Source organism: Equus caballus, chromosome 7, assembly GCF_041296265.1.
Source record: "Equus caballus isolate H_3958 breed thoroughbred chromosome 7, TB-T2T, whole genome shotgun sequence".
In the NCBI taxonomy this organism is placed as follows: domain Eukaryota; kingdom Metazoa; phylum Chordata; class Mammalia; order Perissodactyla; family Equidae; genus Equus; species Equus caballus.
Window position 1 is genome coordinate 6,292,683 of NC_091690.1, and position 26,318 is coordinate 6,319,000.

The 26,318-nt window shown below is 41.8% G+C and overlaps 1 protein-coding gene across 1 annotated transcript in view; it reads left to right on the plus strand.

The window, feature by feature from the left end:
* Positions 1 to 7,860: 7,860 nt before the first annotated feature.
* Positions 7,861 to 26,318, plus strand: part of PIWIL4 (piwi like RNA-mediated gene silencing 4) — a 39,013-nt gene continuing 20,555 nt past the window's right edge. The window contains exons 1-8 of the mRNA XM_023644671.2: positions 7,861 to 8,111; positions 9,246 to 9,324; positions 11,039 to 11,164; positions 13,313 to 13,527; positions 17,933 to 18,054; positions 19,536 to 19,616; positions 21,359 to 21,556; positions 22,985 to 23,096. Of these exons, the coding sequence (XP_023500439.1) occupies positions 8,025 to 8,111; positions 9,246 to 9,324; positions 11,039 to 11,164; positions 13,313 to 13,527; positions 17,933 to 18,054; positions 19,536 to 19,616; positions 21,359 to 21,556; positions 22,985 to 23,096 (1,020 nt within the window). The 5' untranslated portion in view covers positions 7,861 to 8,024. The remainder of the gene's footprint in view (positions 8,112 to 9,245; positions 9,325 to 11,038; positions 11,165 to 13,312; positions 13,528 to 17,932; positions 18,055 to 19,535; positions 19,617 to 21,358; positions 21,557 to 22,984; positions 23,097 to 26,318) is intronic.

A 26,318-nucleotide genomic window follows, 5' to 3' on the forward strand; every position in this document is an offset into this window, starting at 1 on the left:
ATCCAGCATCTTTTATCTTTGCAGGGGCCCAAATAAGAGAAAATGGGCTTTGAACCACGGGGTAGGAAAGAAGTTCCTTTAACATGGAGGGGACATGGGGTTCCACTAAGGGGGAAAGGGAGCACAGAGAAAGTGACTTTATCAAACCTGCTATGTGGCCATCTAAGCTGGGTACTTTCCAGTGTACGTCATCCCGTATTGCAAACACACCACTTCCTGTGAGTTAAGTTTTATGATCCCCATTTTATAGATAACTAGTTTTCAAACAAAATTGTATGTGGAGGCCCAGTATATGAAACAGATTAGAGCAGAGCAGTCCTGGCGGAGCTGGGGTGCTTTGTTAGGGCCTCACCCACTGCTCCCCTCACCCGCCCCTCCGAGGAACTTCCCCCTCCATAACGAAGCTCCATTATGCCCCAGGAACTGTCTCTTTGCCTAGTGAATATATATATATATATATATATATATATATATATATACATATTTTAAGTTATTTAAAGAGTTGGGAGTTTTATTATCTTATGAGGTCTTGAGGTAAACTTTTAAAAAAATTATTTTATTGAGGTCATGTTGGCTTATATATTGTGTAAATTTCAGGTGTACTTATTATATTTCAGCTTCTGTATAGACTGCATTGTGCTCACCACCAATAGTCTAGTTTTTATCTGTCACCACACATATATGCCCCTTTACCCCTTTTGCCCTCTCCCCGCCCTCTTCCCTTCTTGTAACCCTGAATCTGTTCTCTTCATCTGTGTGTTTGTATGTTTATCTTCCACAGATGAGTGAAGTCATACAATATTTATCTGTCTCTGTCTGGCTTATTTCACTTAGCATAGTACCTTCAAGGTCCAACCATGTGGTTGCAAATGGCACAATTTTGTCTTTTTTTACGGCTGAGCAGTATTCCATCATATATATATATACATATACTGCATCTTCTTTATCCATTCATCTGTTGATGGGCACTTGGGTTGCTTCCAAGTCTTGACTATTGTGAATAACGCTGTGATGAACAGGGGTGCATCTTTTACCATAGCACCAGGCTAAAACAAGATTAGACTCGGTTACTTGGAATCTTAGCAAATTTGAGTTCTATCACTGTAAGAAATCACAGCTATCATGACTCCCTTTGGGGAGACCTGACTTTGACCATCAAGTCTGAAACTAGGGCATTTTGGGGGCATGGTTATTTGAGGCATGAGTTCGGTAAGGAAGTTAGTGGAGCTGAATCCAATGGACGCACAGGAGGCTTATGTTCTCAATTCTTCAGGTTGAAGTCAACAGCTCTAAACTTTGTAAAGGTCAGGCCAGTTTGTTATGGACTCCTGGTAATGCTCCTTTACATTATAGAGTTGCTAATGAATTATATCCTTCCATCTCAACCTCCAGACTGAGAAAGTCAAAAGCTTTAATTGAGGGGCCAGCTCAGTGGTGTAGTGGTTAAGTTTACATGCTTTGCTTTGGCAGCCTGGTGTTCATGGGTTCAGATCCTGGACTCAGACCTACATACTGCTTTGCTCATCAAGACATGCTGGGCAGCATCCCACAAACAAAATAGAGGAAGATTGGCACAGATGTTAGCTCAGGGACAATCTTCCTCACCAAAAAAAAAAAAAAAAAAAAAAGGCTTTAATTGAGTCTTTACTAGAGTCATAAATTTGCAGCCCTTCTTTGGAGTAACGAAGTGAGCAGCCAATGTTGAGAGAATATAACTTCATTTTTTATTCTGGTAGTTTCCAAGGTAGAGCTGGAAATAAACCAAAGGCAACTCCACACAATAATGGGAGACATACTGCCTTGCAGAGAAGGAGGAGCCGCCTTGCTAATTAAGGAAATATGCCCTTTCCCAGCATGAGTTTAGGCAGTACCGTCTCCACCCATATTACACCTGTCTAGGAGAGGTGCATGTATTACTCTAACAGGTTCCATAATATAATAAAATAACTGAACACACCTGCAACTCACACAGAGGGGACTTCTGCAAAGGAAATCTGACCTGGACACCCACATCTACCCTTGGCTGTTGATCTTGGGCCTGGGACCCACCCTCATGCATCTTCTGCACACTTCTGTGGCCATTGGGAGTCAGGGACCACTCCTGACCTTCCTGCTGTAGCTCCTGAGTATGCTTCCACAGCAAATCACTCAATTTGGGAAATGTGTGTGGGGGTGAGAGCAGGGCTGCCTTATAAACATTAGATGCAGTAGGCACAGTGCCTAAGGCCCACAATACTTCTGGGCATGCGGGAAATGTTCTAATTTCTTTTAAAATGTGAAGAGAAATTTTGAGGTCAAAGAAAATGTTTTAATATATATTAATATATTCATCTTTATATCATCTAAGTTGTAAGATATAATTTTTAGTATTTTTTTAATTAAAGAAAGAGCCCACTCTTAGGGACAAGGAAAGTCAAAATGCCACCCTGTGGTCATTGGGGCGGGGCTTCCTGCTGGAAGTAATGGATTGTCACAAGTAAAGAGAGTGCTTGGGGGAGGAAAGTACAAACCTGACGGCCAGAGAACGACAGGAGGAACAGGGAAGAGAAGATCTCCATTGTAGCCATTTTCCTTTTGTTTTATTTTGTACATGTGTAAGTACTCTTAAATCCTTTCTGGAGCACAATGGGGTACACATAAAGGAACAGAAATACCTGTACAGACAGAATATTCAATACTCGTAAGTTCAGGTCTCCAGAAGGAGTTAACTGACCTTTAGAGCACTCCCTATAGACCATGAGGCAGATGACGTATTTTGGAAAGATTTCCATCACAGTGGTTAGGCAGTTAACATCTAGTGCATAACGGGAATTTTTCTTTCTCCAGACATTTCAATAATGTATTTCTCATAATTTGTTTAAAAAAAAAAGAGACAGAGGGAGACTGTTCATGTTACAGATTAAAGAAAACTAAAGAGGCGTGCCAACCAAATGCAACGTATTATAAGGACCTAACTACACTCTGGACAAGAAAAAAAGTTTTAAAAGACATCTGGGGACACCGGTCAAAATCTAACTATGGACTGTAGATTAGATAATAGCATTTCATCCAAGTTAAGTTTTGTGATTGTATTGTGGTTATATAAGAGAATGGGAAAATATTCTTGTTCTTAACAAATACACATTGAAATATTTGGAGGTCAAAGGGCAGGATGTCTACAGCTTCTTTGTAAATAGGTCAGAAAAAAATATATACATATAAAGAGAAAATAATAAAGCAAATATGGCAAAATGTTAACTGATGAACCTTGGTGAAAGGTTCTTTGTGCTATTCTTGTAACTTTTCTATAAATGTGATATATTTCAAAATAAAAGGTTAAAAAATGAGACTGTTCAAAATTAATCCAGTAAATACTGTTGAAATAAAGTCCAAAGAAGACAACGCCATTGATGCAGTAATTTCACAGGTGCTCAACCACCTACACCTGTGCCTGGGGAATTAATTTTGCACTAGCAGGAACCATGGTTACTGAGCAAACAAATTACCTGATCTGAACATGTCTGCGCTTGTAGGTTGTCTGACTTACAGGGTTTTCCTAATAAAATTCATTTAAAAAATTAAGCTACAGTCACAGGACTGAATAACTAAAAAATTGATTTTATAGCTGGCTTGAAGGATGAGTTTAGATGAATCTTTAGTTGTATTTTTCCTCATTGATAAAATTCAGATACCAATGCTTAGGCCCACAGTAGGCATGATCTATGTTTCAAATGAGTGAATACTATATTCTCTTATTGAACTATGCTGGCCTACGTTCCCTTCAAATCAGAACCTAAGACAAGGGCTTGGACGCAGTAGTTTATTTGGGGAAGTGATTACAAGGAACAGTAGAGAGGGACTGGGAAAAACGGAACAGGCAAGGATGAAGTCAACCCAAGGATGTGTCATCAAGCTGATCACCACTGTGGCATCTGACGCTTGATCTCACTAGGACCCTCTGTGAAGCCACAGAATGCATCACCAAATTGTCTGCCCAGTGGTTGCAAAAGGGATGATTTATCCATTATCTCCCATCCCACATTGGCCAACGGTTGCCCTATGAGATGTTAACTTCCTTGCACTCAGCTTTGCTCCTGCGATGGAATGGCTGAGTGGATTCTTGGGGTATCCTATGTAGTAGGGAAGCCCTGAGACAGAAGTGAGAGATGTATGGTTTACGTTGTGTGCAGCTGATCACCACAGCAACGGCTGGAGCTAAAAGGTGGTCCGAGCAAAATGTAAAGGAATTCATGACACAAGAGTCGTCCATGACTTAACAACATTGTAAGCTGGTATGTAAATGTGAAGTAATTTGACAAGAGTCTGCAAATACAAATGTGGCAAAAATTGTACTAAATCTCTTTTTGCAAAATTTGTCCATAACACGTTCTTAGGATAATAATAACTAATTATCCAATTTTTATTACATGCCAAACACTGCATTAAGCAGCATCATTGTCATTATTTCATTTAGTCCTCAAAACAACCCTGGGACGTAGCTGTATCTCAATGTCTCAATCTGGGGTGATTTGCCCTCCAGGAGACATTTTTGGTTCTCATAATTAGAGGTGAGACTGGCATCCAGGGAGTAGAGGCCAGGGATACTGCTAAACATCCTACACTGCATAAGATGGCACTCTACGATAGCAAATTATCTGGCCCAAAATGTGAACAGTGCCAAGGCTGAGAAATCCTGGCATATCTTTATCCCCATTTTATAGTTGAACAAACTGAGGCTACATTTTCTGGAGTCAGAGAGCTAGTAGGTAATGGAGTGGGGATATAAAGTATGGTCTGTCTGATTCTAAAGCCCATGTAACCATGCTGTACTGCCTCCCTACACAGGGAAAATGTAAGTGCCTTTAAAACTCATATGTGGAAGGCACCATGGGACAGATTCGTACGTCAGTTATTATAGTAATCTCTGTCATATCAGTATGATAGAGTTGAAAAATGCCAATAATGATTGGAAATAATTGATACTTCTGATTTTATAATGAGTCAGTATTTGGAAAATGGAAAGGATTTAACTGTTTGAAGTCACTTATGTGCATTCTCAGCCTTTCTTGTCACTCCATAGTGCTGTCACATCAGTGCAAGTCAAATTTACCAAGAGGTGGTAAATACGGAAACATGGGATAAAGATTATTCTTATATTTAGAAATAAAGCATGGATTTTCAAAAGTAGATTCCTTGTCCAGATTCTGTTTTCCACTTGCCTTCCTTTTTGACATCACAGCTTATGATCACTCACAATTTCACACTCGTTCCTTTTCAAAGAAATGTATAATTCCTTGGAGTGGCTCCACTGAGCCAAGTCCAAGACTAGCCATCTCTGCGCAAGGCCATCATTACCTCTTGCACTTGCCAGCCCTCAGGATTAATAGTTTCCCAAGAGAACCTGATAAAAGAGTATTCTGACGGGGAGTAAAAAGAAGGCAGAGGATGGCACATTACACAGGATTTGGGCTTTTTCCTCTAGAAAGGGCTGTATCTAAAGTAAGGCAGATCACCTTATTGGAGGGAGGGGAATAGGGAATAAGTGAATACGGTGTGGGCTCAGGTAATCAGACCTGAGTTGGAATCCCAGCTCTGCCACACAAGCTGTGGTGCCTTGGGCAAGTCACTGAAGTTTCTAAGCTTCAATTTCCTCATCTATAAAATGGGGATGATAATATTTTCCACAAATCCAGGTATACTGTAAGTATTCAATAAACATTAGCTATCATATTTATTTAATTTTAGGGCCTCAAGTACAGAGAGTTGAATTAATCATATTCTTCAATTCACTGTACGTGATTCTCATGAATCTGCAAGTTCTATACTGCCTTATATTTTGCTTTCCCTTTCACTTCCTCCATTCCCACTCCTATTCTTCTCCCTTATATAGGTACTAATTTATTGTGTCTGTTGGGTATCCTTGGATATATATGTTTACTTGAAAAAAATTAGTCCATATCCATGTGTCCTTACAGTTTTAAAAGTTAACCTATGTGATATTCTGCCATCGTATAGATCTCAATCTTTTCTAGCTCTTTGTTCATTCAACACAATGTATTCAAGACCTATTCATGCTGCTGACTGTATCTCCAGGTGGCTGTTCTTGACTGTTGGCCTAGTTTTCCACTCCATGCATCTACCGCCTTTTATCTACCCACTGCCCCTTCTGATGGGCACATAGGCTGCCACCCGAAATAACTCTGATGAACAGTCTGTACATGTGCCCTTATAACCTCAGCACAAGCTTTGTGACAGACCCACAGTAGTATTTAGTAAGGTTCTACAGATATTTACAATTAAAATAATCTTTGAAAACCAGCAATAAAAGAGGGGAGCTTCCTGAAAATGATAAAGACCATAAACCAGATAGTTACAGCAAACATCAAACAAAACGGAGACATTTCAGAAATAGTCCCCTTAAAATCAGGAAGATGACAAGAATGCCAGCTCTTACAGTACTTTCAACATTGTACAGGAAAACTTGATCAACATGATAAGAAAAAGAAAGAAGAAAGATGAGATAAAGTTGTTATTATTTGTAGATGATATGATCATTTACATGCAAACTCAAGGAAATCAAAAGACAAGCCATAAGCACTAAGGAGTTCAGTAAACTTGATAAACAACATCAACTTACAAAAATCAGTATCACATGTCTATACTTAATCATAACCAACTAGGAAATATAATGAAAGCAAGTTACAGTACACAATAGTGACAAAAACTATCAAATTTCCAGAAATTAAACAATACACAAACTTTTATAAAAAAAATTTAAATGCTGTTAAAGGACGTAAGGAGAAACTTAAATAAATGGAGAAATCTAACATTGTAAGGATGAGAGTTCTTTACAAATTAATTTATATAGTCCACACAATGCCAATTAAAAACTAAGCCAGATGTTGAAAGAGGCTTGACAAACTTATTTTATTATTTACATAGAATACAGTTTGTGAATAAATAAATCAATTGAAAAAATATCAAACAGTAAAGACTTGCTCCCCTAGATTTTAAGAATACTATGAAGAAATAATAATAAAAAGTGGTAAAGTACTGGTGCAGAGTAGATATAGATAAGTAGAATAGAAATGAAGGCACAGAGACAAATCTAGGTATACTGTGTGGGGATTTGCCATTTGCTGGAGGTGGCTCCGCAAACCATTACATAAGGTGTACGCTGTTTACTAGATGACGTTAGGGGAAAACGGCTCACTTCATATAGAGATAAAGTTAGATCCTGCCTCACGTCATATATATACATATGATGAACCCTGAAAGATACAAAATATTTAAGGTGAACAGGAAACTTAGAAAGTTAATAAAAGAAAATGTCACATAATGTCCTTGTAAACTAAGGCAGAGAAAATTTAATTTCAAAAAGTACAAACTATAAACTTAAAAATTGGTAGATCTGACTACATCAAAACTAAAGATTTTGGTAAGAGAAAAGACTTCATAATCAAAATTAACAAGTGATAGATTGGGAGTAGATATTTGCAATGTTTTTTTTAAAAAAAAGATAAAATTTCTTCCAAATCACAAAGAAAAACATTAGAAACCCAACTATAAAAATGGCAACGGATATAAATAGAGAGTTCACTGAAGGGATAACTTCATAGCTGTCACACATATGAAGAGGTGCTTACCCACACCAGTGAGCGGAAAGGACAAACTGAGAAAAGGAACAGCGTGGTGCAACCTTACACACAGAAGATGGGGAAAACCCAGAAAGTTGGATAATGCCAAATTTCGGGGGTTGAGGTGATGGAAAGAAAAGGGAATCGAGGCCCCCGCCCCTCCTCCTCCCAAACTCTCCCCTTCCCCCCTCCGCTCCCAAACGGCCCCTTCCCCTCCCCCTCCGGAACCCCGCGGGCAGTGCGCGCCTCCTCCGCCCACGCGTGGGCCTCTAGTGCCTTTCCAGCTAAGGAGCCAGAGATCCACTTCCTCCGCTGGCTCCCGGCACAGCCTCCCATCTGGATGCCAAAGAAGAAACACCCTAATTGAGACTTTGCTGCCTTTCAAGTCACTCAGGGCTCCTCGGGAACATGAGTGGACGGGCCCGCGCGAGGGCACGAGGTATCGCCCGTGGCCCCAGTCCCGCCGAAGTGGGGCGCACCCAGGCCTCCCCGCAGGTGCGTAGACCGCTTAGCGGATATGGTCTTGCTCTCTCTTACCACTGTCTCCTTCATGGACACCGCCTTCCTCTGCGTATATCCCTTCCTCTCTGCCAGAAGTAGTGGCTTATCTTCTCTATCAAATTTGAGCCTTCCAGGGTTTCTCACGTTTTTCTCTTAAGGTATTAATGTGGATGTTTTGATGATAAAGAGGACTGAAAATTGGAGGCAAGTGTCATTCTTTTATACTTTCTGAGTTTTAATTAGTTGGTTCGGTTTTAACTGTCCTGGCAAAAATTGCTGTGCCTTCAATAATACCCTTATATGGCATACAATCCAATATGATTCGTCTGGTCAATTCATATATAAAAATAAGCACTCTCAAACAGCTGTGGTTTAGATTCAACCACTGTTTGTTGAGCAACTACTGTGGGTAGGGCTCCTTGCCAGACTTAGGCGACTAGATTGAGTTGACCAGCAGATCAAGAACTTTTGAGTGAAGTTACAACTACAGACTCTTAGTAGGCGGAGCCGTCTCTTAGACCAGAAGTACTCGTGAGTACTCTGTGGTCATTATGCCTTTACTCTCATGAAGAGGTCTTCTCTTGACTTCAGCCGTTTTTTTGCAAGCCAAGATATGTTCCTTCTTGTACAAAGAGAAGTAGTTACTGTGAAAAGAGAAAATATTAATGGTTCCCTTCACCTATTTTGTGAACTAATCTTGACCAGTTTATTCAGGAGAGTAAGCTGGTGACCCAGGTCTTTGGGCTCAATTTGTTTTCATACTACAGATATGTTCATTCTGGAGGCCCCGGGTCTGGGCCATGGAGGTGTGAGGTCTGGGCTCATCTGTACCGCCTGCTGAGCTCCCTGGGTGCAAGGATTTCATCTCTGCCTTTTTACACCTCCAGAGCCTAAAGCTGTATCTGGTACTAAAACCAAAATTTGATGAATGGGGAAAACTATAGCTCGTCCTTATCTTTTTTTCTAGAATGGGCCATCTCTTCTCATCATCTCTCAACTGTTTGACCTGTTAACATTAGCTCATGGTAATCTAATGACTTAGAATGTACTATGGTTCTTATTTTGTGATAACCTTTTGATTTATGACTTAATGTCTTAAATCTGACCAAAATATTTTTTCCGCTTTAGCCTACATCTGTTGATCTTAGTGACAGTGAAGCATCCTCTAGCAGTGGCTTTGTGGGAACAAGCAGGATTTCACAGACATGTAAGTGCAGTTCAGTTCCGTTCCATCTGAATGGAACCGGAGGGACTCTGCTAAGCCTACAGCAGCGGGCTGACTTCTTGAGCATTCCATTTTCCTTTTCTTGAAGGATCTGCCTGGGTTTGTTGTCTTTCTTTGGGACTCCCAAACATGGAGCCTGCCACTGAATTTCCTTCTAGTGCTTGGCAGTTAGAATCCACAGACATTAGGAAGCCAGTGTTTCTGATTCTTTCTGTTCACTGAATAATTTTGAAAGGACATTTTACAACTTTTTATGACATGTAAATGCCAATACCATTGCCTCCCAGGGGTGGTAGAAACCTGCACACCTGCTGCCACTTCTCCCTGCTTCCTGCCCCACCTGGGGTAGATGTCACCATTTGATGGTAGTTGCTTTCCCTGCAAGTCCAGATTTGGCCTGAGGATACTTGTCAACATGCTACTCCAAGTAGCCACTGTCACACAGTGTGAGTTGGTATGTCCAATGCACGAGTTTGCTAGGGTTGTTGTGACAAAGTACCACAGACTGGGTGACTTAAACAGTAGAAATGTGTTGTCTCATAATTCTAGCACTATTGCCACCATCCCAGGGTTATTCTAACTTCTCTTTCGGAATTTCTTTTCACATTTGCTGCACATTCTTGTGACTAGCAAGTGATGGAAACCCTTCGTCCTTTCAGGGTAGATTGGATTTTCGTGTATTTTTTACAATTGTGGTAAAATGTGCATAATGTAACATTTACTGTTTTAATCATTTTTAAGTGTACAGTCCAGTGGCATGAAGGACATTTACATTGTTGTGCAACCATCACTACCATCCATTTCTAGAACAGTTTTCATTTTGCAAAACTGAAACTTTGTACTCATTAGACAATAACGCCTCATTTTCCCCTTCCCCCAGCCTCTGACAATTACTATTCCTTGGTAGATTGAATTTTTAGAAACCACCAAACATCTTTTGAAACCAAGTGCAGAGAATGATATAATCTAGTGAGGATAACTGAATTTCTAAAAATTAAATAAATTTTGTAATTTTCCTGGGAGACTCAGACTCCACGGAGAAGGATATGGACAGCAGTTTTGAGCAAGTAAGAGTGCCATTTGGGGTAGTTGCCTATAGTGACTATACCAAAGGTCAGAGGTCAAGTCAGAGTCCTAGAGATTTGTCATTAGTATTAGTCATTACTTTGCAGTAATAAACCCATAATATTACAAAGGGGAATGATCTAGCATAAAAACTGATGGCAGTGTTCTGGGCGTTTCTCTTCTTGTCATTGGGAAAGGTGAGAGATTCAGCCCCAATCTGTGCAGAGGTTGGTGTGGACAATCTTAGTTCGTAGCTCTTCAGAGTTTACACAAGAGCTGAAGGAGGGAGAGCCACCTTCCATAGGTGGGTGTGGAGCAGGACATGAGGAGATAAGACTTTCTCCTTAGCCGAGGGGGGAGTCAGAACAATCCAAAATATTTTAAGAGACAGGACTAACTCAGGGTCTGTTATTTCTAACAAAACGTGCCATGCTTGCTTCACCGTTTTCAGTTTTTAGGCTGAAGACTGCTGTATAGTCATGATTGTTTTCACCATGTAGGCCAGTTTTATGAAAAACCACAAAAATCTTGAGTTTTGCTTCTAGATGCGTTTTTGACATAGTAGCTGTAAACAAGACCACTAGAATGAAATAGGAGATATTATGGTGTTCCCTTCGTATTTTACATGAAGATAGCATATCTTCTGGTGATGCTGGAAGTGCCTTCATGGAAAGAGGCGGGAAAATCAGACGAGACTTCATGGATTTGGCTGTCTGTACCAGAGAGAAATTGGCCCATGTGAGAGACTGCAAAACAGGTACCCAGTCTTCTTGTTACTTACTTTTTTAATGTTGCTTAAGAGTTTTGATTTCTAGATATAAAATTAAAAAGTTCGTGTATTATCTTAAAAGATATTTATTGACCATCTGCTATGTTTAAGGCATTATCTAGACACTAGTTATTTTAACCTTAATTCTCTCTTTTATTAATAGAGATAATAACATTTTCTCTAAAACTACATTTCACTTGTTAAAAACATTTTCTCTTTACACCTGGGGTAGGGGTCAAAAAAGATGCCTTGTCTAGTGCCAGCCTGGTGGCACAGAGGTTAAGTTTGCATCTTCTGCTCAGGCAGCCTGGGGTTTGCGGATCCTGGGTGCGAACCTACACACAGCTTATCAAGCCATGCTGTGGCAGGCGTCCCACATGTAAAATGGAGGAAGATGGGCATGGATGTTAGCTCAGGGGCAGTCTTCCTCAGCAAAAAGAGGAGGATTGGCAGCAGATGTTAGCTCAGGGCTGATCTTCCTCAAAAAAAAAAAAAAAAAGTTGCTTTGTCTCTTTCCCAACCCTTTTTCTATATGGGGAATAGTAACTTCTCCGGTCTTCAGCTGTAAAAAGAAAGATGTGGCCTATTTCAGGAATTCTTTACCCGGATTCCGGGCTCGCCCTTGAAATTGCGCCCAGAATTGTAGGCATAGGCATTTTCAGGGAAGTAGGTCTTCTGTTTTCATTGGATTCTCAAAAGGCTTTGTGACTCCCTCCCAAAAGTTGAGACTTACTGATGCAGATCAGCCTTTTCAAACTTTTAAAAACCATGCAGAAAAATAAGAAATAGAAATATTGTTATCCAGCATACACACACTACACAAGTGTAATTGAAACAAAGTTTCATGAAATAATACTTGCCCTTAATCTGAGCAAGACACTCTGGTCCATTCTGTCGTGCTCTAGTCTTTTCATGAAATATGATGATTCACCTCGCTTACTTTCATCCCTGCATTCCTGATGGGTCATGACGACAGTTTGAAAATACTGGTGTAGAAGACCTTGATGCGTATTGCCAGCTCTGACATTCTGGGATTACTTCTCTTTGTCCGTTAATATGAGCAGCTAAACTATGTTGCCATTTCCTCAGGATCTGGGAGAACAAAGAAAGCTTTTCTTTAAAATGGCACACTCATTCCTTGCTCCTACCGGATGTATACCAAAGATCAAAGCTGAGGAAATACTAAGGCACATGTGAGACTTTTTCTTTCTCAGCACCTCCCGGGGGCTCATGTTTCCACTTCCTCCACAAAAAAAAGCATATTAGCGCCTATTTGATATAATTCTTTTCTGTAAGACAAACACTGGATGAGTCCTACAAAGAGAGGTGAGAAATACTTCCTTTGTGCCCTCTTAGATTCTGTTCTGGAGGGAGCTACGCCATCTTGAGCACTGACCAGTTCCATTGTGGCCATCTCTGAATTTGTCCTATGGACTTTGAAGAGGCGAGTAAAAAATTCTGTAGGGAATGGAATTGCCAGAAGCACACATGGCCTCCATGTGCCTGCAGAAAGTAGAAGCCCCGAGACCCTGTCTGTTTTCCCACAGGAAAGATGTGTAATTTCTTCCTCTCTCCCCAGTGCTCCCCTCAGTCTCTGAGGGCCTTCTCTGCGACTTGTAGAGCAGTCTAACCACTGAACTGTTTCAGAATTGTCAAAAGTAGGGTTAAATTTTGATTATTTGGATTCCTAAGAGGTTAGGGGTTAGGATTTGTAATTCATGGTAAGAACCAGACAGTTTCTTCATCATCTGACAGCAGCATAATTTCAAAGCAGCATCTGATAATATTACTCGAGCCAATTTGAATTGCACAGAGTCAGAGCTGGAAGGCACACTTTGGAAGGAGTCCTAGGGTAGTTGAATTCAGATGCTTTTCTCACAGGGACAAGAATGTCAGTGTCTGCTCTTATGTTCTTATGGGGCCTGCTTTACATATGATTTCTTTTTAACTCCCAACAGGTGTTTATAGGACTCCATAAGGTTATCAGGCTGAAGGTTGTGTCTTGTGTCACTGAACAAGAGTCCTTGCTTTACAGCAACAACTATGCATGTGCAAATAAATTTTTTAAAAGACGTGATTAATATTGACATCGTGTGATTTTTTTTTTGGCTGAAAAATGTTATTTGTCATCCTCAGGTTCCAGTGGAATACCTGTGAAGCTGGCCACAAATCTCTTTGGTTTAGATTTGCCCCAGGACTGGCAGCTGTACCAGTATCATGTGACATATATTCCAGATTTAGAATCTAGAAGGCTGAGAATTGCTCTGCTTTATAGACATAGGGAACTTTCCAACAAAGCAAAAGCATTCGATGGTGTCATCCTTTTTCTCTCACAAAAGCTAGAAAAAAAGGTATAGTATAGTTAATTTTTTACACACATGCAGACACAGACACACATATATGCATATATTTATACTCGTCCATCTATATTTAAGAGGTTAGCTGATTTTCATGACAGTTGGAATGAGTGTTTCACTCACTCCTGCCCCCTTTCCTGTTCCCATGCCTGAGAGAAAAAAAAGACTTCCTAATTAAGACCTCATCAGTATTGATTTCTTAATTAAGAAGCTGATGGTCTGGCATTTTAAAAATAAGAGCTGTAATACAAACACTGCTTTTTCAACTATTTCTTTTTAGGTAACGTGTCCTTGAAATAGATATCTTTTTTAAACTTTTCCCAAAATAAGCAAGACTTTAAGAAACACCATTTAGCCTGTGGCTTCAAAGCTTTAAATTTACTCTGCTTTTTTTTGCCCCTGCGCAATTGTGCCTGTGTATACAAATAACTTTCCTTCAATCACTGATTCTAAAACTGTCATTTCTTTCATGACTTGTTCTATCATATGAAATATAAGTTATTGATATCACTCTTAAGGATACGTTTTTCATGGTGTGACCATTCAATATGGCAATTTTGTGATTCATATTCTTTTATCCATTTCTTTTACACCTCCAAAATTTTCAGTCCTAAAATAAAGATATTGGTAGTGATGTTTTTATCATATGGTTTGTTCTAAAGCAGTATTAAAATTACTACAAAGCAAAAAGAACCAGTTTTTGTATGAAAAATTAACATAGGACATGGGATTAAAACTTTATGCTCTATTCCTTGGAAAGCTTAATCATTTAGTTCAACATTTTGAACAGGATGGTACCAAGAGGATAAATGCAAATTTCTAGACTCCATGTAAATCTCTGTGAATTTCCTCAAGAAATGCATTTCTGAGCACTTGTGGGGTTTTATCCTTTTATGAGACCCTCAGATTTATAGGAGCTACTTGAGTGATTATTTCATCTGGATATGGAACTTTAAAATTATACTACAGGACTAAATTTAAAGGCATGGAAAATCTGGATCTGAAATTTAAGAACATTTTTATTCATCATCATAAGTCCTCATTGATCCCTCAATATTTTGTCTTATGACCAGATGTCGATAACATGCTAGTATGGCCTCTTGTGCTTAAATGATATATTTCAAGTTGTTGTTGTCAGCAAGAGGGTGTAAGATCCTTTTGTTCTTGTAGATACATCTGTAGTAAGTTCAGAAATTTAGATATATTGAAATTCTTATATACTTCCCTTGAATGACCCAGCTTGCTTCAAGGTCCTTGCTTTGTACCTAACCAAAGTGGAGAATTTTTACTCTACAGATGCCAGGAATAAGTTCATATTACTTACTTCTCATTCAAAGTGAGCATGTGGTATGTACCACACACCTTCTTATTGTTGGGGATGGAATCTAATGAGGAGGTAGGTGAGTAAAATAGATGGTAAAGACATGGTGTGACAAATCAGGCCCGTTGATTTTATTTCCCAGACACAGATCATGATACTAGGTCTAGATGGAAGAGTGTTGTCTTATTCCTTATCAACATATGAATGACCTGTCACCCAGTGACAGTGAAAAAGACATGGTAAAAAAGAAATAGTGTCCCAATGAAGATATGCTGTTCTCACCGTTTTATTCTGGTCTTAATATTGACTCAGGCTTAATCTTGCACACACACTCCGTCCCCTACACACTTCATAAGATGCTTATCTAAACTGAAAGAGCTCCTCCACTAATTCATTCCTTGCACTCCCGAATAGTGCCGTTCTAGGAGTCCTGTTCTGCTCCCTCCTAGCCTTCCTCTGTCTTTCAGACACCATCTGTGAATCTGTGGCCTGCACCTGGGTTGTTGTCACTGGTCAAATCTATTTGCCACTCTCTTGCATTCATTCTACACTTAAAGAGCCTACTGTGTACCTGGCAGGCTGCTGCCACTATGGAGGAAGCAAGGTTCTTGTTGTCAGAAAAATTTCAGTTTAGTACTGAAGTTGTGCAGTGAAAGGTAGAGTGAAGTAAGTGTCATAACAATACTTAGTTTCATTATGCTAATATTCACTGAGCGCTTACTAGGTGTTAGGTGCTGTGCTGGTTGTCCTCTGGATTAGCCCCAGCACCTCTCTCTTGGGATGAGCAGATCTGTACTTTATGTCCCACCTGCCACCACTGCTACTGGTATCCTACCAGATTACACTTCTTGAGCATTTGTTTTGCCAGGTTCTTTATATGCATCATCTTGTTTAATCCTCTCATCACTCCAGAGAGTTTAAGTATCTTACCCAAAGTCTTCATACAGAGCTTGATGAAAAGAAAGCTCATTCTCAGCAGGATACTTCAGTGGGAGTGATAATTCATTTCTTGGGTAGGATTTGGATCAGTGAAGGAGTGGCGATGGGGTCAGGGGGAGATTCCTAGACAGAAGGACTGGAAGGGGCAAAGGCACAATGATAGAGAGTAAGCGGTTGTTTTAGAAATTTCTGATCGTTCCAGTTTAGCCAGGAAGAAATGGAAGTTGTGGCTCCAAAAGTAAGAGAACTTTAAATGTCCTGCTGAGGAATAGGGCCTGTCCTCCACGGACCACTGAAGCCTCTGAGAGAGAATTTCCATGGGAGCTGGTTTAATTACAGTTACTCTGATTGCATCCTGTTGAATGTTTGACAGGAGAAAGTGGGAAGATTAGTAAAGTGCCAGTGGAATAATCTGGGCAGGATGTCAAAAGGGGTTGAACGAAGTGCTGCTATGCATAGGGATGAGATCCATGAATTACGTCATTTACTCTTCACTACCCTGGACTCACTCCCACTTTAGAGATGAGGAAAGGGCTTAAAGAGTTGAAGTAACTTGCTCTATATCACACAGGCTGCCGGAGGCAGGGGACCAGGGTCTGGCCAATTCCAAATCACGTGCTCTTAAGCTTTGTGGTAAACAATGGTATTGGAACAGCTGAAATAGATTATTAGAGACATTGCGAGTATAGATGTGCTAAGATTGGTCAACCAATTAGATAGCGGAAGGAGAAGTGAATGCTTGCTCCGAGGCTAGCAGCCCGGGGACTGGAGGGTGTGGGATCCAATAGCAGACACAGGAAGCAAGGAGGGGTTGGTGTTTGGTAGGGGAGGTGCAGGGGGCGCTGATGAGTTTGCTCTTAGATGCCCGTTGGGAACGCGGTTCCTGCATAGAGGTCTGAGCCTGGACCATCGCTGCCACCTTTCCCCAACCACTCAGGCCAGCATCGTTTGTTGTTTTAAGCCTTTGTCCTGAAATCCCTGCAGCGGTCTGAGCGCTCTTCATCTCTCCTGCTGCTAGGCTTCTCCCAGATGTCGATGAGCTCTTCCTGTAGCGCTCCATCTCTGATTTCTGTGCAGTTTTATCTGAAGGAAGAAATCACCTAGATGAAATATTTCATCCCCTGTGAAAGGACTCATTTCCCTTTGTTTCCATGCCATGAGGCATTCCTGCCCTACATTCTTGGCTCAGCTGTAGTTAAAGCCACACTTTAACTATAGAAAGTAGGGGTAAAATACCTAAGTGCTTACTAATGAACTGACCTCTGCTAATTTCTTACCCTTCTAAAAAATCCTTGCTCATTGATTTTTATGGGTTGATTTGTTCTTTCTGTTGTTCCAAAACCCTGCACTGAGCCCTTTCTGGTCTAAGGATGTAGTTACATTTAGTTAGGTAGGTGGTATAGAGACCTATTTCTGCATTCACTATATTGTTAGAACATTGTTCCAGATTATAAGAACCTTAGGGATTTCTCTCGACCTTTCAAAAATTTATAAAATCAGATTTCCTATCTGTTTAAACTTCTACCATTTTCGCCTCTCTCTCCCCACATTTTCTTTCCTCCTTGTCTGTCCCCTCTCCTTTGCTTTCTTTCTCTCTTCTTCTCAGCTCTTCTGCTTTATAATAAACCTTTGAGAGGCTGTACTCTGAAATCCATGAACCTGGGATGGGCAGGACAGTCCACTAATAGTCTTCTGGGCATCCATGAACTGCCTGAAAATGGGTACAGTATGTATATTATTATACTATACGCACATGTGAAATTTTCTTGGGAGAATGCCTATAACTTGCATCAGACTCTAAAAGTAATTTGTCTCCCATCCTGACCCCCCTTCCCCCAAAAATCAAGAAGCACGGCTCCGGAATTCTCTTTGGATTGAATCTTTGAATCCTGAGTCCGATTTTGATTCTCCTTTAGGAAGTTAGAGAGTAGAGAGATATGTTGCTTTTCTAGGATTAGCAAGATACAGAGGAAAAAAAACCTTCCAAACATAATGTGTTGATTAGATTATTACTCACATACTAACACCTGCAGTTTTGTTTTTGTTAATGTGTATTAAATTGTGATTGCTTTATTGTATCTACATTCTGCACACTTGGGGCTAATCTGTAGAGTGCATATTAAGTACTTCTTTTCCCAGGTCACAGAATTGTCAAGTGAAACTCGAAGAGGTGAGACTGTAAAGATGACTATCACTCTGACGAGGGAGCTCCCAGCAAGTTCTCCCGTGTGTATCCAGGTCTTCAATATCATCTTCAAAAAGTAAGATGCCTTAAATGTGAATTTAATTTAAGCTAATGATGCCTTTCAGCATAGAGGCTGGGTATTAAAATGATCAACCATTTTGTAGGCAATGTACCAGCAACAATGTCGTCTTTCGGGCAATTTTCCATGTACTTTCACGTACTTGTGCAATAATGTGCACCACAGTCCATCACAGCCTCTGACTGGCACCAGTCGTTATTATCCAGCATCATTTGAGTTGAGACAAAAAGTTAAAAGGTTGCAATGTCTCAGTGGTAGCATGGGGGGTGCCTTTTTTCTTCTCTTCTTTTTCTGTACCTCCTCCAACCATCCACTCCCAGACTTAACAGTTGAGTATGTCAGGGTTAGTAAACGGAAGGGGGCTTGGGTGGAAATCGATAAAGTACAGATTCCCTGGCCCCTCACCAGACCCAGTAAACAGAATTTCGTGGGTGGGGCCTGAAAATCTGTTTTTAGCAAGCTTCCCAGGTGACAGGTGGGTCCAAGAAAGCTCGAGTACCACTGTGTTCCATGTTCCTGGTGTGGCTCGGTAAGAGAATCTGGTAAAAAATCTGAGATTCGGGCCCTTCGCTCAACGGTGGCCTCTGGAGAGGGTGAGGACGGGAGAGTTTTGGGTTTTGCTGAGTAGGGCACATAGTGGAACTTCCCCCGCACAGGCACATTATTTCCTAATTCTAGTCAGACATGTCTTGCTGAGTCTTTAGATTTTATCTCGGCCTCAGCTCAGTGCTGCAGACGCTTACCGAAGCCAGTCTTGCACGTGCCCTTCCGCGAGGGGACTATTTTAAGTCAGCTAACGTTTGGAAGGCGCTCTTCAGTTACAAAGCCCTTCAACTTGTGTTTGATTGTACTTGATCCTCACTCAAGCATTGTGAGGCAGGTACTATTAAAATCCTCATTTTACAGGAGGCTGAGGCTCAGTGACATTTGGTAGCCAGAATCAGGCAGTTGGAATCCCTGTTTTCTGACTCAGAAATAATGTTTCTCCCATGCACTGGGCAGCCTCACATCAGTGATGCGTTAGCTTCCGAAGGTGACCAGGTTAGCTGCTCAGGAGGCAGCCGTGTCATTTGGTAGCACCCAGGGAGCTTGAGTAGCATCACTAGAAACAGCTTTCTGACCTCAAAATAGGAAGAGGCCAGAAGAGCCTTCAATCATGGCTTGCTTCTCCCCATCCACACTAACCAGAATGTTCAAACCACTGTCATAATTGGTAAGTGACCACATATTCGTCTTTGAGGTTAAACCCTGACAGATAAAAATAATTCCACTAGTATCATTCTCAAATATGACGAAGTGATAGTTCTTATATATATACAGTCGCATGTATATTTAGTATCTAAACCTCCAGTGCTGTAAGAATGAAAGTTCTATGCTTTCTGCATATTGTTATCATTATGTTCAGCATGGGTACAGACTTAGAATTACACTGTCATTGACCAATGTTTGCCAAAGATTAAAAAAATGTATACTTGCAGGATCTTGAAAAAGTTGTCCATGTACCAGATTGGACGGAATTTCTATAAACCTTCTGAGCCAGTGGAGATTCCCCAGCACAGGTAGGTTTATTTATGTTTTCTGTTACTCTGAAATTGTTATAATGTGAGCAACGTAATTTACAATGCAATATTATGCCATTATGCTTCCTATGAGAGACTCCGTGGTATGAAAAATAATGCATTTTTAAAATTTTCAAGTTTTTTTACAGAATGGCGAATGTCACCGTGAACCTGGCAGCCTGTTTTCTTATATTAGTGTGCTAGATCATTATCATAAATCGTAGAAGGAATTCAGACACTGAATTTCCTGTGCATGACAAGTAATGATGGAAGCAGAATACACATAGTGGGGGCTCTGTTTTCTTACTGATAGGAACTTGGCACAGCAGGGCGTTGACATGAAATTATTGGGTATGCGGGGGTCAGACAAGCCAACTAAACTACCCTAGTCAAGGATAGAGAATTGGCGGCATTTTCACCCTAAAGTGGGAAGAAGATGCTTCAGGGAGAGTGGGCAGCTATGTCTTGAACTGGTTGTCACTCAGCTCTCCAAAATATGTCACCAAGCTAAAGACAGAGAGGCAACCAGTAACCCAAAGACAGATACATAAACAGAGGGAGAAGTGCATAAAAGATAGAAAATGGAGCAGGGTGTTTGGCCTTCTGCCAGGTGGAGGAAAAATGGTGAGGTTTCTGTAAGTTAACTAAGTGTGTCAGAGTGGTGTATATAAAGCATCAGATTCATCACTGTCACTTATCTCTCCATTTGGATTAGAAATTCTCGTAGGGCCGTGGTTGTGCTGAACTGGAGTTGGGGTGCAGTGCGTATGCTTGTCCTGAAGGCTGGCTTAGAATCACGGTGACTGGAGTCCACAAAGTATAAACTGAAGTGATTTTTAAGAAATATTTGTTTAGGGGCCAGCCTGGTGGCACAGTGGTGAAGTCCACACGTTCCATTCCACTTTGGCGGCCCTGGGTTCACCAGTTCAGATCCTGGGTGCGGACCAACGCACTGCTCGTCAAGCCATGCTGAGGTGACGTCCCACGTATAAAGCAGAGGAAGATGAGCACAGATGTTAGCTCAGGGCTAGTCTTCCTCAAAAAAGAAAAAAATTTGTTTATTTTCTCATGCTATTTCCATAATTTTTTCTTAGTCAAGACTTCAGTCTCTGACATTCATAAACGTGGAAAGGAACTGTAGCCTCTGCTGTCTGTGCCTGATATCCCTTACCTTGTTTCTTAATAGACTCATTATTAAGTCTGTCCACTGTCCTCACCATTGAATCAGTGTGCTTTTCCGGACCTACTTGTTTTCGTGCTGGGACTGTTCTCTCCACAAACATGTTGATCCTACGGCTGTGATTCTCAGCCAGGGGCAGTTTTGCCCCCCAGGGGACATTTGGCAGTGTCTGTAGACGTTTTGGGTTGTCACAGCTTGGGGGCTGCCACTGGCATCTAGTGGGTAGAGGCCAGGGATGCTGCTGGCATCCTGCAATGTACAGGGCAGCCCCCAACAAAGACTTTTCCGGTCCCAAATGTCAGTTGTGCAAGGACTGAGAAACCCCGCTCTAGAGGAAGATATTTTATTCTAAATATATATGTTGAAAGACAGCTGGAAATAACTGAAGTTTTTAGTCAGCAACTGGAGGAAGTCAGACTAAAGAAAAAATTATTTCTTAAAAATCTAGAGAATTGGAATGTAAAGTCATCACTTAAAAATGTGTATCATTTTTCTCTGATAACATTTAAAATATTTATTTGTCAGTTTTTATTCACTTTTCAGTATTTATTTGTTTTTTAAGGTTGTCCCTTTGGCCGGGGTTCGCCGTTTCTGTATCACACTTCGAAAGCAGCCTCCTGTTTAGTGCTGATGTGAGTTACAAAGTCCTCCGGCACGAGACTGTTCTGGAATTCATGGCTGGTCTCTGCCGCAGGACTGGCGTGTCTTGCTTTACCCAGACGTGCGAAAGACAGCTGATTGGGCTCATCGTCCTTACCAGGTAAAAGCGTGCATTTAAATAAACTTTTCTGCAGAGAATGAGTTATTGGTGATACTGGGGGACAGGAATCAGCATCAGGGTCTTGGCCTGATCAGTTCACTCACCTGTCAGTAGACCCAGCCATTCGCCATTGTCTAGAGTTCAGACTTCCTCGAGTGGCGTTCTGGACCGGCCGCAATCTGACGTGGTCCTGCATTATCTGTTACTATGTGCCGCCAGCCCCGCCCACCTCCACCCAACAGTCTGCACTTTGCTGCTTCAGTGCCTCTGCCTGGATTCCCCACCCCTAATTCTGTCTTTTAAATTTCTATTTCCACCGAGCCTAGCTCAAGTGTTACTGCTTTTCTGAAGCTTCCACCTGTCCAACCAGCTAGAGTGATTCAGTTGCCTCCCCTGTGCTGCTCCCATAGCACATTGCTTATAGCCGCCTCTTTACAGCTATTTTATTTCATTTTATAGCATTATCAGCAGCACAGTAGGCCCATTTCTCATGCTCTCTATAAGGTTATAAGGTCTTTAAGGCTGAGACCTTTCAAGCCTCTGGGATTGTCTCTATCTAATTTGCCCTCAGTGCATGTTGAACTGCATTAAACGTGGGCGGGATTGGTGATTCCCTGAGTACTGGAAAACGCACTGTAGACTGCTGCTGATCCGTGCATGCTTCTTCTGGAGGACCTGCTGACCTTCTTGTAGTCTGGCTTGGAATTTCCACTGAAAGTTGCTTTTTGGGGTTGAATAGGCAGAGAGGTGGGACTGGTTGAATTCCACACTACCTGGGATGAGAAGGCCGCTCCCTTATCCTCCTGTCATGATCAGGACTATTTCAAAGTCACCTTACAATATACCAAGAGCCCTGGAGAAACCTGATGAGGAGGTTTCTGTCCCCAGGCTGGGGCAGCGTGAGAGGATATTCCAGGCTACACGGCACTGAAGCGGGCAAGGAGCTTAGAAGGGTCTTAGCCGGCCTGCTTTGCAGTTTTGCTGAGGACAGGCCTGGACGGGAGACGAAGCAGGGTACCAGAACTGCGTCGTTGGTCAGCCTTCTTTCGGTGCTTTTTATCAGAAAAACGATCTGGGAGTTTAGAACATCTGTCTGACAGCAGAAGCGGATGGAAAGTTGGGCCCTTGAACATTTGAGAATGATTTACCTAAAGTTAGTGCGTCTATCAGAGAGAAAAACGGAAAGTCTAATGACTTTCCCACTGGTTTTGTTGGAATACTGAGGTCTTCCTGTTTACTGAAGAGTTCATTAATGCTCTTCTCAGGTAAGAGCTGATCATTTTTTAAAAAGTGACTATTTTTGGTTACTGTCTTTCATAATTTCTGAAATATTGGAGTCTAACGCCTTGAATTAAAAGTATAGTGAAATAGTCACTTTATCTTGTATGATTTGGAAAAAAAATTTTTAAGATTTCTTGCATTTACCAGATACAATAACAAAACCTATCGCATTGATGACATCGACTGGTCGGTGAAGCCCACACACACCTTTCAGAGGCGGGATGGCACTGAGGTCACCTACGTGGATTACTACAAGCAGGTAGACTTTCTTCCTTCATCCTCATCTCCCTTTCTCTTAGCTCAGAGAAGTCTCCCTATTCCTTTCCAGGTCCCACAAGTCCTCCAGACCGTCAGACTGAGTGTGCCTCCTCTGACAGCCTCTGACTTGTTCCGCCCTCTCCATCTCCACTGTCCCTGGCTTGGCTCAGACCCTGATCCTGTTTCCTGCTGTCCTTCTTCCTGTAGTCTGAGTAAGCTCCCTTAGAAGCACATCTGATAATGCCACTTACCTGCTTAAAACATTTCCATGGCTCCCTATTGCCTTAGAAGTCAGATCTAAGCTCCTGGGCAGAATTTCCAAGACCTTTTATGATCTGGCTGCTGCTTGCCTCTTGAGCCTCATCTCTTACCACTCCTGTTTCCTTTGTATGTTCTGCTCTCGGACTTTGTGGCTCCTTGAGTCAGTTACTCCCCTGTGCATTTTCACGCGTGTTACTTTCTCTTCCTGGACAGCGCTTCACAGCCAGCGAATCACTAAATAGCCTTCAAAACTCAGCTCAGCCGTCAGCTCTTCGGGGACCCCCACCACGCTCTGCCCAGGGCTCCCTTCCCCGAGCTTAGCTGCATCACATTATCACCGGAACGACGCAAATGGTCTGACTCCATTCCTGAACTTTGAACTCCTTATTTCTGCGTATCCAGGGCTAGCGTAGAGCTTGTACATAGTAGATACTGAAGCATTTATTGATGGGAATCTCCTGCTGCCTCTGGGAGCTTGATTCACAGTTAGCACCATTACCCTGCCCCCTTCCATCTTCACTTCCTTTCAGAGTCTCCTTTAATGTACAATGATATTCCAGTCTCCAAAGCTCATAGATGGTTTAAGAGACAAACACAAAGCAAAAACCCTTCCTTGACCTTTCCACAACTTTCAGAGAAGCTATTTCCTTTTTCTCCTTAGTAGCTCATTTCTTTAGAAGGTCATCTACCCTGGCTCCAAGCACTTCTTCAATTTTCCCTTTCTGAAGCCTCAGCAGTCTGCTCTCCAGTTCTGCTGCTGTGGAGATAGCTGTCTAAAGGTCAGATCCAGCTACATCTTATTCTAAGGGGCTTTCAGTGGCATTTGACACTAGTGACCACTCCCACCTGGCTGAGCTGCTCTCTTCTGTGTCCCTGGTGGTTCGTCACTACATTTCCAGTTGTTCTTTCTCAGCTCTTTTGATGTTTTCCCCCTTCCTTTGCTCCAAATGTTAAATGCTGTTATTTACCATGGTTCCCTCGTATAGGATCTTTTCTTCAAATTTTGAGATGGTTCAAATATAGTATTTTTGCCTTGGCCTCATTCCCAAATTACACACTCATCTCCATTTTCAGAATACATTTGCATGAATATCCTGCAGCCATGTCAAACTAACCTAATTCATACTGAATTCATTGTCTTTCCCACTCCCGGTTCTCCTTGGGAGTTCTGCCTCTCAGGAAATCATTTTGCTTCCTGCCCCCTCTTCACCGTCAGTCCCTCATTCAGTTGTCACCAAGATGAGTTCCGCCTCCTTTATCCTTGGATTCTCCCTGGAACCCATCCCCCTCCCCAGCCCTATTCACTGCGTTAATGCAGAACCTCCCATGGATTCCTGTCCTGTGGATTTCCTCGAGGATTTATGTCCGCCAGGCCCCAGCGCTCTCCTTGCTTTGATCCTTCATCCTCACTGCCACCAGAGAGATCTTTCTGAAATTCTGCCCAGAAATGTGGTTAGAACATAAGTTCTGGATAAGAAGATCCTGGCACTAGCTGTGTGACCTTGGACAAATCATGAAACCTGGAATGTTGTCTGTGGTGGGGGGTCATCTGTCTGCCTTCATGGTGCAGTGTAAGCATTGAACGAGATAACACTGCACACAGAGCTTTTAGCCCAGTGCCTGCACATTGTGAGCACTGGGTAAACAGTGGAGACCCTGCCCCTTGTCCCAGCCTCGCTTTCTTTGTCTCTAGCATCACATAGTTTGAGCCTCGTCTCCTGGGGCATTCCCACCATGCACCCCATGCTGCTCTCACGTGGTCCGCTTGGTGTCTGTCACTAAATGTTCCTCAGCCTTTGCTCATGTTCACTAGACATCTATGCAAAACCCCACGGTGCCTGTCGCCTTCTCCACCAGGTAAAATCCCAGCTTCAAGGTCAAATGTCACCTCATGTGCGAAGTCCTCTCTGACTTTGCTTCCTGTCATGCTCACAGAAGAACCAGCTGTTCTCTTCTCTAAGCACTTGCACCACACATCACGTTGCTTCTAGAACACATCTTCCTCGTAGAATAGGGATGGCAGTTGGCTAACCCTTGATGCACGGTGCCTAGCAAAGCATCTTGTGCATAAAATGTGCTCCGTAAGTGTTTGTTTATTAAACCCAAAGTTTGTTAAATATTCGAGTTTCTTTCCCACGTGGTTACATTTGTTTTTACTTGAACAGATGTGTTTTAGGACCTGTGACAATCTGAAAAGGGAATCGTGGTAAAATCCCACTCACTTTCTTTGTAATGAGTTGTGGTTTGCTGCATATATATTGTAATTAGGGAGAAAAAGAAACAAAATTCTGCCAGTTTCTAGCATGCCCTCCTCTCTGTCCCAGGAAAGGAACACTAAATTAGTATGTAGTCAGCTTTCATCGTGATATTGACCTTTGTATTTCTCTATTTTATCTTTCCTTGAAAAATATTTTCAAACGCTAAGAAAATTGGGGCAAGGGAGAGGGTAAAATTCACTGGATGACACAGCTTAGGGGGTAGAGTTCTTGGCCATAGAACACTCTCTTTCTGGAACATGTCCCAGCTTTACTGGAGCCGTTACTCAGGGCTCTTCATCCTCCCACATTTTCTTCAAGGTGCTCTCTGGGGCTCAACCTCCTTCATGAAGGCTTTCCTGATTCACCAGCTATAAATTGTTTCACTACCACCACCAGGGACCTAGTACTGAGTGATGTAACAAGCAGAGGTGCCCAGGTCTTAAGGGATAAGTCCAGGCTGTGCTAATTTCCAGTTATGGGGCCTTGGGAAAGTTTTGTTTAATTTCTCATGTGTTTCCTCATCTGTGAAGGGGATGATGATAGTATCTGTATCATAGGTTCGTTGTTAAGACTAAATGAGGAAAAATGTAAGTGCTTAGCATGTCATTATTTGTGCTTCTCATCTCCCTTGCTTTGTAGATAATGTAGTTATGTGTGAGGAAGACTGCGCCTCTTTTATCTTTGTATCCACTGCAGTTCCTGGA